A 14,514-nucleotide genomic window follows, 5' to 3' on the forward strand; every position below is an offset into this window, starting at 1 on the left:
GCGAATTTTGTTGAGAAGGTAATGCTTAGATAACAGGTTCCTCTTCTGTTGATGAAAACTCATTTCATTGCACAAATAGGCTTGAATTTTACATTAGGAAACCTGACTCATTAAATATTTTTGGTGCAGTAACATTTCTGGTCAAACTAGATTAAACAAATAAGCAATTAGTTTGGAGACTGGGTATGAATACAAAAGCAGAATTCATTGTTTTTCTAATTGTTTTTCCCTAATGTGGACATTGGTGTCTTTGCTTTCACTCTGAGCCCTGCCTTGAGATGCCCCAGACAATCCGTTCCAATCTCCCTCTGTACCTTGACTCCCCTGGGGACAGAGGACTGCTCTGGGTGGGTGGCATCACTTCCATGCTGTTGTAGAGTATTACCTGAGTCTCATCACGGGCTCAACCAAGTGTGAGTCAGGGAGAAAGTGACGGTTTGCAGCCTGGGTACCTGAGTCAGCCCCACACCCACAGGGAGGCACCTCCTTCACTGGTCCACCCGCTAAGGGTTTGGTTCTAAGCCAAGGGGGCATGTGACAGTGGGGGCTGGGGCCTGGGGGCTGCTCTGGGGGTGTGGGTTTACAGCAGAGGCCTTTGTTTTTGATAATTACCCCCGAGGCAATTATCTGAAATAACCCGAGAATTCTCTGGTTCTCTCCTGGAATCCTCTACCTGCTAGTTCTCAAATATATTCCCAGATCAGCATCACCTGAGAACTGGGAAGAAATGCAGCATTTTGAGCCCCACCCCAGACCTACTGAATCAGAAACCCTGCAGGTGGAGCCCAACAGCCTGAGTTTTAACAAGCCCTCCAGGGTATTCTGGGGCAAGCTCAACTTTGAAAACTGTTTGTCTAGAAATCAGAATGTTACATTTTAAAAGGACATCTGGGGTTATTCAGTTTTCTGTCAATTCTTACAATTTATGGATTATAGCACTGAGGGAGAGAGGGAAAGCTGACTTCCTTGTCCCTAGCAAGCTAGAGCAGAGTCTGAAACAGCGTGGTTCCTGACCCTGAGATGGACTCTCTCCCCTCCCCATATACTCAAGCTCCTAGCATCTTCAGAACCCCTGGAGGATGCACAGCATGGGCAGGGTCACATAATTCATGGCTGCAGAGACCAGGGGCTCCACAGAGGTGAACGTGCGCAGATCCCTATGCTAGGAGGATGAGACAGCCTAGTGAGTGTGTCCTGGGGCCGCTCTGCCTGCTGGGCCATCCCTCCTGGCAATTTCTGTCTCCTGGGGCAGCCAGAAGGTGCGCTGGTAAAAGGAAGTGACCCTGAATGCTGTGCCCCATGGCAGCAGGAGGCTGTGAAGAGAAGTGTGAGCGATGGGGATTCGTGTCAGGTGATGTCCGTCCTAGGCAGGGCCCCCAGGGTGGCTTGTAGGGCGGCTGGGGCAGGCCGTTCAGCTCCACCTCCTACTGGCCTGTCAGCCTTTGTCCTATGGGACCAGAGCAATGGTAGCCTTGGTTTGCTGAATGCTTGATCACAGGAGGCACCAAAGAGGCCGCAGGGGAGAGCAGATGACACCCCGTGGCCCTCTCACTCCGTGATTCTCACCCACACACCTGCAGCAGGGCACCACCCAAAGCCTGTCGTCACCACGCTGACACCAGAGGGGAGCCATGCCTGCAGCCGCTGTGACTCTCCTCCCTGGGCCTGGAGGTCAAAGTCTTCCGGCCTCAGGCCCAAGATGTCCCCTGCAAGCAGGATTCCATGGGCACTGCCCAGCGGTGAGCCATCCCCACACTCCGTCCCCACCATATTCAGGGCCTCCATCCCCTTGGCCTTGACTTCCTCCTTCACCACCCTGCACACCTCTGCCCCAGGCCCTCCAAAATGACTGCTCAAGAACCAGAAAACTCCCCACGGCCTCCACCGGGCTCTTTCCAGAACATTCCCTCCATGTCTTCCTTAGGGAACAGTAGCTCTTCCTGCAGACCCCTCCATCCTGCGGCTCTCCCCAGCATAGTGGTTATGACTGCATGCCCAGCACACCTCAGGGTCAGGAGGTGGGCCGTGTCCTCCTTGTGCCCCATCCATCTGCACCCTCTGCACAAATGCCCTTGGGCTGGACCACTTCCCCGAGCCTGGGACGGCGGTGCACTCCCTTCCACGTCACTCCCTGACTCACTGAAGCCTTGGGCTTCCCTCTCTGTCATCTTCTCAGTCTGTGCCTCGCCCTCCTGTGGGTATCTCCAAGGTCCACCTGAACAACGCACACTCACTCCCCAACCCCCACAACTCCTCCAAGTCTGCCCCTTCCTGACATTCACTTGGACCTGGCCAAGCCTGAAGTTGCTCCAATTTCAAAGCCACACATCAAGTATACTTTTTGAATGCAAGCAGCCTGCCCACCCGGGGCAACCTCTGATAACTCCACCCACACCCCCCAGCCCACCCCCCCCACAGCCTTAACTGTTTCTGCATAGCCCTATCCTAATTCCTATCCTGCTTCATACAGCTTGGGTTCCATTTTGCAATAGCGTAATTGACAATACTCCCCTAGGCAACAGGAGTGAGTTGCCTTCATCTTTCCATAGCGCACAACCAGTAAAACTCAACCTGAGACCCACCATCCTCTTTCTATAGGGCCTGCTCTGAGCAGCCAGACACTGCTGAGAAAGCCACACAACAGGGCAAATGGGCAGCTTTGTAAATGGAAGATCACCAACTTCAAATGAGCCTTCAAAATACTTTCTAGAAATGCTGAATTTCTCTGGTCAATTCCATCTCCCCTTCTCTGGAGTGCACTGCCTAACATTTTTCATTCTCCTTCAACCCCAAAGCCTCCTCTTTTATTCTCAGCAACCAAGCTTATCTCCCACCTACAGAGAAAATAGAAGACTGAATGTCCAACTGCATACATAATATCTCTGCTTGGGCACTCAGAATCTCCACAAGTGACACATGCACAGAACCCAGTCCACCATCCCTGGGCCCTTCTGGGAGCCCCTCTGCGGCTCCCACATATTTGCAAATCAGCCCTTCATTCTCCTGCTTTGGTTTCTTTGTTTTCCATGTAGGCTGCCTGAGGAGCCCATAGAAAAGCTGCTCACTGAGCCAGACTTCCAGCACCCTCCCTGGGGAGCCGTGGCCTATGAGAACTCAGTTTCCCTGTGTTCCCTCAGGCGGCACCCACTCAGCCTTCCGGAGCCTGTCTCCCTGCTGAGCTGCAGCGCCTCCTCGGAGCCTCGGGGCTACTTGTTTGAGCCTTGAACCTCAGTGACCCTTCGAGGCCTCCTTCTTTGCACTCCTTGTCTTCTCCCCCTTCTAGGGCATCAGATGAGCCGACAGACACCAGAAAGCCCTGTCTCCACCCAGCACCCGCAACACCCACCTCCTCACAAGCTTCCCTCCCCACATGCAAACCCATTCCTGCAAACAAATGGCAGTGCACTGGGTCAGGAGATGCCACCAAACTGTGAACATTATGTCAGGCCCAAGAGGACTTCCTGGGACACGGGACACTGCACAGAGGTACCGGGATTACTGGAGCCGTGAGACCTGGTCTTTTCCCTTAGGGGCCCTGGTCCATCAGGAGAAATACAGTTCATGTGCACAAACGACTCGTGCATATCTAAGAACTCGGGCATTGTCCTTACAACTAGGACAGCTCAGATGACAACACATGCATGGGGGTTTCTATGGGGCTCCCAGGGTCATGAATGGGTGCTTGTTCCCCTGAGCTTTTCTGGATACAGAAAGCATTTATTCTGTCCAGAAAAAAAGACAGAAAGGAAGAAACACAAGCACATATTCAAATCTCCAGGGTTCAATACTACAGCTGATGTTGCCCTGCAGCTCTGCTCTCAGAGGAAACTGAGCCCCAGACCTGGGATGCTGGCAAAAAGTGCCCCTTGCACTAGAATAAATCTGGGGTCCAGCATTGCCTTTATTTACCCAGAATGCGTAATGTGTCTTTTTTCCCCATCTTTCATATCCGCTCAGAGAAGATGTTAATTTTCTGAAATTAAACACTTAGCTTGATTACTGTTTTGTTAATTGCTGCATTCAAAAACCCCTGGTGCTTCTGCCTGTTTAACATGGATAGTGCTGTGAAAATGATAGGCGCGGAGCCGGCATGCAGGTGGACAGACAGCAGCCCTGGAATGCCACCCTGACATCCCCGCTGGTGCCTGCTGGAGCAGCTGGGGCCCTGACTGTGGAGGAAGGGGCAATCCAACCCCCGCCCAGCGTGGCTGAGTGTCTCCCACACAGGGCCGTGTTTTGGAAGAACATTGTACCCAGGAAGTCCAGGTCTCAGCAACATCTGGGAGAATGTGGGGTCTCAACTCTAATCACAGTGCCTGCCAAGAGATGCCAGAGGAAGGAAAGACCACAGAGAGAATGCAAGCTACACCGTTTGTTGATGTCTGAGATGAATTTAAGAATGACTGAGGCATCCATTCATATGTTCATTTGATAATTTATTAATTCATTCAATGAACATTTCTCAAATGCTATTATTTTAGGCACCTAGCTAGACACGGGGAAACCATAGCCACACAGATGGATATAGGACCCAACTCTCCTGGAGGTGACATTGTTCAAGGAACTGACATTTACCAGAGGACCAAGGAGCCGGCTCATTTGCCTGGGCCACCCTCTTTGTCTGGGCTACAAAGCAGACAGAAACTATCTCTTGATCCAACTGGAGGCTCCCTCTGTAAAGAGGGTGATAACAATCTCATTCGGACTTTGAACAGGAGAGGATCTTACTACAGTTCACTGCCGGCAATCTCCTCTTCACCTAACAAACTCTGTACCTAGAGCGCTTGGCCCAAGAGCTAGTAAAATGAGCAAATAGGTCCCCAGGGCCCATGGGGCCCTCCAGTCATCCTCAGAGCAATGCAACTGCTCTCAAGCTGTTAGCAGCATCCCTAGGCATGGCTCAGGACTGGAACAGGGAGCATACCTATGCCCAACCACTGAGTGGCCCAGCACGTGAAATCTGTCCACAAGAAGTTCCAACTGCTCAGATAATGAATAATATAATATTCCACCCAGTATTGTCTCTGTGTGGGTTTCCCAGATGGTACTAGTGGTAAAGAGAATGCTGGAGATGCAAGACATGAGGATTTGATTCCTGGGTCAGGAAGAGCCCCTGAAGAAGGAAATGGCACCCCACTCCAGCATTCTTGCCTGGAGGATACCATGGACAGAGGAGCCTGGTGGGACACAGTCCCTGGGGCTGCACAGTCGGACACGACTGAGCAACCGAGTACACACACTGTGTGGCCAACAGCCTCCCCAGACTGAGAGCTCTTGAGCAGCAGCATGTGATCACATCCTAACTCTCACAAAGTGTGAGCTGGCACTTAGGCTGTGGAACCCAGCGCCCAGCTGAGATCCCCCTCGGTGCCCTTCTGGGCCTCTGAGCCCAGTTTCAATGAATGCTGGGGACTAGAACGCGAGCTCTCCAAGACACAGACTCCTGTCTGTGCTGTTTGTTCCTGTGTTCTTCGTGCTTGGAACCATGAATGACACAGAGAAGACCTCAATAAATATTTGTCTAGTCAGTGAATGAGAGCCCCTAGAAGCAGAAGGCAAGCAATCGGCAAGTGGAAGGCAGTCGCAAAGACTGTGGTGAGTACATTTCCAAAGTTAACATGCTTAAACAAACAAACAAATCCCCCTCTGAATGTGGCTGAATCTCACTATGTTCCTTTGAGAGCACTGGGGCTCCTGGTAATACCTGACAATCAGTCCCTTACATTTTCCCTCTAGGATCTATAGTGGAGGAAGGGACATGGTTCCCTGCTGACCTAGAAAGATCACTTGCCCACCTGTGGATCACCAGGACATATTACAATCATTGCACATCAACCAAACATATGTCATATGCAGGGACTAACGAAGCATGGCAAATATTTATCAAGACTTTGTGCCTAGTGCTGTGTGGTCCTTCTCTCATGAAGCTGGAGTGGGGTGGGAAGTCTGAGTCTCTGCAGAGGTCACCATCTAGTGCAGAACCTAAGGCTGCCAGTAGTGGAAGCCCATGACTTTGGTCAAGGGCAATGCTACATGCTGACCTGCTCAGCTCAAAAGACAAGAAACTCTATTTGCTAATGGCAGGACCTCTCTGAGGCTGCTTGGACGTTCCTTCTCAATAGCAGGGCTTCAGAAACAATAAAAACAACCTTTTTATGATAAGAAAGCAATGAAATGAACTATGAAATTGAATTGAGAACAGTAAAATTTTCATTGACTTTAGGTTTTTAAAAAACTTTTCCTTATTAACTTCAATGAAAATTTTCCTTAAAGTCATTCCCATCTTTTTGAAGTTTCGACTCAATCTTCTCTCTGCTCTAGAGCAAATTTCACCTGCTAATTTCCAATGAGACCAGCCCTTAAAAACAGACTAGATTCAGCATATGGATCGTAACACTCTAAATTTTCACAGGCAGGAGTGTAATATTGTTTTAATATTTAATTTTGAGATTTACATAATATCTTTCCTCCAAAGAGCTCGATATATTGCAATATCATAAAATTCCTTTTCATATTCAAAGATTATTCTTTATGCATGCAAATACTATATTTAACCAAGGAATAATGCAAATTAGGTGATGTGTTCAGAGGAATTGGTGGGCTGGGTAATTCATGTATGGGAAAAGTAGCATCTCTGAGTGACTTTAATTGTTTGGGAACTTCAAAAATGCCTTAAAATGGACAAACTAGGGGCTTGTGGCGATTGACAGAGTGGTATAGAATTTTTTAAATAAAATTAAGTAACAGGTTGTGTCTGTGTTGCAGGCTCAGGGGATATGTTAGTATTTTACATGCAGTCAGCACAGCAGGCCATATATGAACTGTGTGTAATATAAATGTCAGATAGAAATGCTGCTGATGCGTAGTGCAAGGGAAAAGTGCTGCTTCTCCAAACACAATGAGGAGAGACAGTCAGGCTCCTTGGAGCCACAGAAGGAACCTGTTCTGGATACACACATCCCATTCCAATCTCACCCTCTCCATTAACCCCCTGGGACACAGATTTCCCTGCTCTCCTTTCTGGTACCTACTCCTTTCGTGAAGAATGGCCACACTGACATCTGTCATTTATCTTATCTAGATGACATCAGTCCCAAACAAAGGGACTCGGGGCTTTGGAAAGAGAAAGACTGGGGGGAAAAGGCCCAGAAAATTGCTATCTGGCTCAGGATACATTCTCAGAAATGATGCTCATCTCCCAGTCCATCACACGGTTTGCAAAGTGATTTTCTATCCCCTGTGTCATTTGCTCGTCACACAGCACTAGGAAGCAGGTGTCATTACTCCCATCTTACTGGGGAGAAAGGAGGGATTGTGGCAATTCAATGGATTTGCGTGAGTGACGTGAGGAGCAGACAGAGTGACCAAGCCCAGGACTCTCCCACCCACTGCACAGCCACCACCATGAGCCCAGGAATCAGGGAAGGTGACTTCCCCATGGCGGGATGAGATGGTACATCGCAGCACACTCACCATTTAGGCCTGGGTAAATCAGATTAGCTCTTTAAGTCTATGGGTAAGTCACAGCCAAAAAGTCACATCCAGAATTGGATTTGTCTGCCTCTCAAGTGTTTTACGATTTTCTAGTTATTTGTCAACATTTTTAATCTGGATTTTCAGTTTCTAGGATCTGGCAGCACTGGGTATGGCACGACTTGCTGGAGCTGAGTACGGGCTGCTCCCTTATCCCCGTCAGTTCTCTGTGGTCCCCACCCCTCTCTCCTGTCTGGCCCTGGGTTGCTCCTCTCTGTTACCTGCCTGGCCTCATGGGTCTTTGAGCGTAATCTCTCTGGCTTAAATGCTCCCAAATTTACTGACTTTATGTTACCACACTACAAGTTGATTTTATGGATGTGCTGGTCTGGTTTGTCTTATTTTTTCCAACATTTCCTCTAAGGTCCTTGTCCCCAACTCTGACACTCTGAGTCTAGTTGGCAGAAAAGATAAGTAAAGTTTGTCATTCACTTTAATTTTGTCTGACAGCTGGATGATCCAGCCATCATTATGAACCTGGGGCCAGGCGCCAGAGAGTGACTGCAGGAGTTAGTGGTGATAACAACCTCTCTGCAGATCGCTGGGCCACTGCAAGAGAGAGAGTTCCACCTGATCTGGTCTATTTTAAACTCAAGGCAGCTGTATTCAGTGCAAGGCTGCATCCCTAAAGACCTCACGTAAATCTAAGCTTGCATAATTCATGACCAACCCTGACCAAAGATGATGGACATTTTTTTGACAGCTAAAGTGGCCCAGCTATGTGGCAATAGCTTAGAGGGAGCTTACAACTTACATGGCTCACCATAATGCGATTTTTGATTTGTCCGAGAATAAAATGGATACAAACCTGAGTATGAAACCTAGAAACATCATTTGCTGGCTGTGAGAGGCTGAGCAAATTTCAAAAGCACTCTGAACCCAGTTTCTTCATCTGACCCACCTCATTTTAATAAAGAACTTGATAGGGACTTGACACATTGGAGTTGCTCAAAAGTGGTAGTTCTCTGCCACTGTCTATGAGCTGGATGAAGATCCTAACCCTGATACCCTCCAAGTGATTCAAGATCCTTGAGTAGTCTGACTATATACCTGACTGGGGTCATAGCAGGAGGAGGTGGAGCTCTCTGGATCTCAGGATTCAATAGACCCTTTGGTGTCCCCAGTCATGCTTGTTTCTGAGGGAAGAACTATTAATATATCTAATGTGTACCGAATGGACCAAAACATAACTATAAAATCTCCTTAGATCACAACCTTAGAAGCAAAAGAAGTGTACTGGTGACTTTCTTAGATAGAATGATGTCAACCATAACCCTTTTTGTCAGGTACAAAAAAAAAAAAAGTCAGCTAAGATGAGCTGTCTGCCTCCATTGGGTAGGGCTTATGAGGGTGACACAATGCAACATCAATGCGGTGTACCTAGGAAGCCCAGGAAAGAACAGAATGACAAAGACTGACTCTGCTGGAGAGGAAGGATGGCTCACCCAGCCACCTGTGGTCCATAGCTCCTAAACAAAGGAGGAACCACCCCAGAGGAGTGCACAGTAACCAAAAATAGATAATGATGTTCAGATCAAGTTCAAAATACTTGCGGCCATACTTGCGGCCAACTTGTCCAAACTCTTCCCTCATGTGACCCAAACATCCATTGTCAGGATCCAACTCACCTTGGGAATGATTGGTACCCCTTAACAATTGCACGCCTATCTCACATCTCCATCCAGAGGCAGGGGGAAGCCTTTAATGGTTCTGCTGCTGCTGCTAAGGGGCTTCAGTCGTGTCCGACTCTGTGCGACCCCATAGACGGCAGCCCACCAGGCTCCCCCGTCCCTGGGATTCTCCAGGCAAGAACACTGGGGTGGGCTGCCATTTCCTTCTCCAATGCATGAAAGTGAAAAGTCAAAGTGAAGTTGCTCAGTCATGTCTGACTCTTAGCAACCCCATGAACTGCAGCCTACCAGGCTCCTCCATCCATGGGATTTTCCAGGCAAGAGTACTGGAGTGGGGTGCCATTGCCTTCTCCGTTTAACGGTTCAGTGTCACAGAAGAAGTTGTGGAAGGTAACCGGGTTGCACACTGAGGTCCCCTGCCCTCAGCAGGATGGCACTGTCTGGCTCTGGATAGCCCCTCTGTGCCTGTAAGCTCTGACATGGGGAGCCCAGAGGCACCATCCACCTTTCAGGGCAGGAAACTGAAGGCAGAGGCAGAATGGATAGCCTGCTGACCCTTCTAATCCTAGATTCCTCACGCCATTTGAAGCCTCTGTTTCCTTACTGGAAAAATTGGGAACAATAACACACAAGCCATAGAGTAATTATGAAGATCAGATGAGTCCATGTATTCCAAAACTGTAACTCAAAAGAGACACGAACATGAATAATAACTATCACTCACCTACTCCTTAATCAGGACCCACTTAGTAGTCTTCTGTCATTTCAGTTCGGGCTGTTCCATGAAGGGAACAGATGCTCAACGAACACTTAGCAGGTGACTTAATGATTGATCCCAGGACTACTCCTGGTCAAATTCTTTACCTGCCATCTATCTGAAAGTGAACGTGTTAGTTGCTCAGTTGTGTCCGACTCTTTGCAGCCCCATGGACTGTAGCCCATGAGGCTCCTCTGTTCATGGAATTCTCCAGGCAAGAATACTGGAGTGGGTAGCCCTTCTCCCAACCTTCTTCCCAGCCCAGGGATTGAACCCATCTCTCCTGTAGATTTTTTACCATCTGAGCCATCAAATGAGCCATCAGGAAAGATGTGGCCACAGGTACTGATAAGGGGTCACAACACACCCAGAGATGAGGATAGGGAGGCTGACCCGGATCTTGCCAGAGTGGAAGAGCTCTGAGGGTGCCCTGAAAAGGGGACAGATATGACTTCTTGGTGATACAGGGGTTCATCTACCTCATCCCTTAACAGATTTGAGTGAGTCACTAGGAATCTTTTGATGGTATTAATCTCTCTTTCATCTTTTATAAAATCTGGAGCTTCCATTCATGTTCTTAACGTCCTCTTGCAGAGGTATAGGTGCTTATTTTGAAAGTTCTCATCCTTTTAGACAAATTATCTCTTGGTTGAAAATAATTTACATTCACATGTGGATTCACCAAAGCAGCACATTGTTCCTCAGTACATTGTTTCTTATCCAATGGATAAGAAATCACTGGTTAACCTGATCTTTATTTTATAATAACCATATGCCATGAAGAAGAAGTTGCAGCTTTACCTCATCCATCATAAACTTTCTGACACCCTAATTCCAGAATTCTCCAAGAGAAGTCATTGCTTGGATGGTGACAGTGGGGCTAGGACTACAAAGTCAGGAAAAGTTAAGAATAAAGAGCCCATCAGAGGCGGAACAAAGGACATGAGAAATGCTTCTGGAAGGGCCAGTGGGTAAGGATAAAAATAAATATTTTGAACATTGGTGATGCAGGGTCCCTTGCAGGAGCCCTGGTCTCTCGGCCCCACACAGCCCAGGAAGGTGCAGATGGCAAGCCAAGCAGATGGGCAGGTTCGGGAATAGCAGGGTAAGGGAAGGGAGGGGCAGAATCAAAGCAAACCAGTGTAAGTGGCAGGTTTGTTCACACATGCTTAGAGAGAGAAAAGACAGCCAAGCCCAGCGTAACATGACAGCCTGGCAGGATTATTATTCCCAGAAGCTGGGACACTAAAATATTTCAGCCAGTTTTCTGCCTTAAACTCTCCAAGGGAAATACTGCTAACAAAGGCTGCCCATGTTACGTGCTCATCATGATGCAGAAATTACCATTTCCTTCTCTTTGGGTAAGACAGGCTGTCACACAACCTTTGTCTCCATGGCATTGGGGCTGTGGTCACCAGCTGGAGGCTTCCACACTTCCACTCTTATTTTCTCACTACACACGTATGCATGTAAACACGTGACCACACGCATACATACAAACACGCACACACGAACACACACATGCTCTCAGCAACAACGCAGCCATCTGGAGAGCCATGCTCTCTGATGACACCTTTTTTTCTTCTCTGTTCTGACAGCTTAAACCCAAGAATCATCTGCCATCAAAGATGCCTGGTATTAAAAGAGGCAGAACGAGTCTCAGGACTGGGGGAGGGAGCAATGAGGAGTAGGAGAGGATGGAGAAGGATAGAAGAGGTCAAGAATTGCGAGCTATGTGGAAGGAGAGAGAGCTCAGCTCCTGCTATTCCACTAACAAGCTGTCCTTTTAGAATTTGCTGATTGAGAAAAATCCATAATTCCAAGTAAGATCATGGTCCACTGCCTATGATTCTCATCATTGTGTATAAGAGGTGATCTAAACATCCCCTTTGAACCTTCCCCCCAGGGGGGACATTGCTCATTTCTATCTCCTTTGGTGTTTACTGCATGAATACAGCATATGATGCTTGGGACAGACCACCTTGCAGCTCTGCACTTTGTGTCTATGCCCTGGAAATTTTTCAGTTAATGAGTTTCATGGGAGGAACAATGGTGTCCAAGTGTCACTGTATCCCTCACAGTGTCTAATCCACAGCTTGGCACACAGTAGATGCTGAATAACTGTCTCAATAATGAGGGAATAAATAAATAAATGAGTGAGTACATGAATGGACTGATTAAATGGATTTTAAAAAGGGATTGTTGCAAGAGGTGTGAAATGTAATAAAAGGAAAAGGTCAGAAGAGCAAAAGACAAGGAAATAGAGAAGAGAAGAAAATGTGTTCTGAGCTATGCAGTACAAGGATGTACTGGCCATCAGGATCGATCTATTACAAACTGTCTGAAGTCACTATAACAGCGTAGCACTCATCTGAGCAAGCTGAAAAGGAGAGTGCACTCTTGAATTGCATGGGTTTAATTGAAAAATAATCTATGAAGGCAATACTAACACGATTTCTAGGAAGTTGCTTTCATTGGGTTTTCTAAGAAAGCAACACTGGTGTTCTCAAGATTGTACATTGCTTCTGCCCATCCACCCACCTACCCATCCATCCATCTGTCCATCCATCCTTCCAAGGATGTTCCTTGAGCCCTAGCTGAAGGTGCAGAGCACTGGGTCCCACCTGGCCTGAATATACATCTGTGCTTTTGTACCAGGCACAGGAAAATCCCTCAGAATCCAGTTCACTCGCAGAGGTGAAACCCTACCTCGCCATGGTCTCAAATGTCCGTCGCCTGATACCTTCACTCCTGGGAGGAGGCCTGAGGACAGACTAACGGGTTGGGTGTGGCTGCAGCTTTGTTCCTGCACGAGGTGGCAAAGTGTCAGCCCCACAGGTGGACAAAAGGAGCACAGACCCCTCAGACTTACCAGCTTGGTTTGTGGTGATGTTGACAGAGACGTGCTGTGGGGGAAAGGGACTCTTGCTGGACACCCCATTGACAGCCTGGATGTCAAAGGTATACGGGGTATGGGCCCACAGGCTGCTGATGGAAACGCGGCACTCAGTCAGGCCCAGCTGCCTGGGCACGAACTCCACGTTGTCATCACAGCGGGAGCAGCTCCGGCGGTCTGCCCGGCACTTCTTACAGATGATGTTGTAGGTCACGTCATCCCGCCCACCCGTCTCCCGAGGAGGGTGCCACTCCAGAATGATGGACGTCTCATTGACGATGGAGATGACATTGCGGGGACCTGATGGGACACCTGTGGGGAGACAAAGAAAGGCCCAGTGAGGTCGGGTGGAAGCTTGGCCAGCTTCTCTCCATCCCTCTTTGGTGTGATCCCACCCTCCTCACATACATACATCCCCTCTCCTCCCTCAACTCTAAACAACCATGTCCCAATCCTTTCTGAGAAAAAATGACAGATGGAGATGACAACCTGTTGCCAGCTCCCCTTTGAGTCATCCCAGTGAGGCTTTACTTCTTTGAATCATGTCTGCCAAGGGAGAGGAGGATACAAGCCCTTTTGTTCTCAGGACTAAGCTGCATCCTCCAGGCAGCTTTAGCATCAGTGACATGTATGTATACTAGACTCTTATTGGATTCCATGTCTCTTCTTAACTTGTGTAGAACTCAAGGTTTGGAGGACAGGAGTGACCTCTCCTGGGACTCAACATATTCAGGCATCTTGCATACAGTCTCACACAACCTGGGATCTATGTGGTATGTGCATGGCAGCGGGAGTGTTTCTCTGCAGGATGGGCTTCCAGAACACCTGGAGAAATGAATATTCACATTGTACAAGCATTGGTGCACAAAGCCATGTTGGGTAGAAGATTCACACAGCCACTATTTCTTACCCCACGATACAAGAAGAGCATAGGGGTCTGTCCCAAACACTCTGCTAGCTACCAGAGCTTGTCTTAAGCTGATATGGCACTCAAAATGTTGGTGGTCAGATCTATTCATGGAAAACAAGAGATCTGAACAGACTATCTCTCTTACAAACCAGTCAGGCTCACCGGGACTCAAGGAAGGCAGCCTCTTTTCTCCAGACAGTTCCATCCCTGGCTGCTGTTCACACGCCTCAGCCTTTGCTGAGATGCCTTGTTGCAAAACTCTAGAAAGCTTGGTCCCTAGAAAGAGGGCAGAATGCTGCTAAATTCATGGCTGCAGTCCCGAGCATTTTGAGATCCAGTTGGAGAATCTCCTGCCCAAGAACAGAATGGATCATAGCCTCCGGTTCCCAGGATGGGCTCTGCTTATCCTCAGTATCCACCTGATGGAAACAGACTCTGCCTGGAAGCCCCCCCTTCTGAATGGAAGGCCTGCGGGAGCCACTGCTCTGGATAGTAACGCATTCATAATTCACGCACGTGACTGTCGCCAGCTGAACGGAGACATGTGTAAAGCGGTTCATGCTGGAGACAGGAATCAAATGCCAACACACAGAATGAGGGAATAACAACAAGGTCGGGGGGCACCAGGGAAGGATTCTGTGTTGAATCAGTCAACAGCAAGCAGAGAGAGCAGAAAGCAAATATTAAATCGGATTCTATTAAAACATGAAAGAAAATCAGTACTGTACTATATAAAGCCTATTAGACCTGAGCTAAAGCATAGTTTTCATGCATGCTTGTAACAGGG

At 48.2% G+C, this 14,514-nt stretch overlaps 1 protein-coding gene across 1 annotated transcript in view; it reads right to left on the reverse strand.

Moving 5' to 3' along the window:
* The window catches only part of EPHB1 (EPH receptor B1), a 318,420-nt gene that overhangs the window by 113,608 nt on the left and 190,298 nt on the right, over positions 1-14,514 (reverse strand). Inside the window, exon 4 of the mRNA XM_065942387.1 lies at positions 12,794-13,129. Coding sequence (XP_065798459.1) covers positions 12,794-13,129 — 336 coding nt within the window. The remainder of the gene's footprint in view (positions 1-12,793; positions 13,130-14,514) is intronic.

The sequence above is a fragment of the Muntiacus reevesi genome, chromosome 8, assembly GCF_963930625.1.
Source record: "Muntiacus reevesi chromosome 8, mMunRee1.1, whole genome shotgun sequence".
Taxonomy (NCBI): Eukaryota; Metazoa; Chordata; class Mammalia; order Artiodactyla; family Cervidae; genus Muntiacus; species Muntiacus reevesi.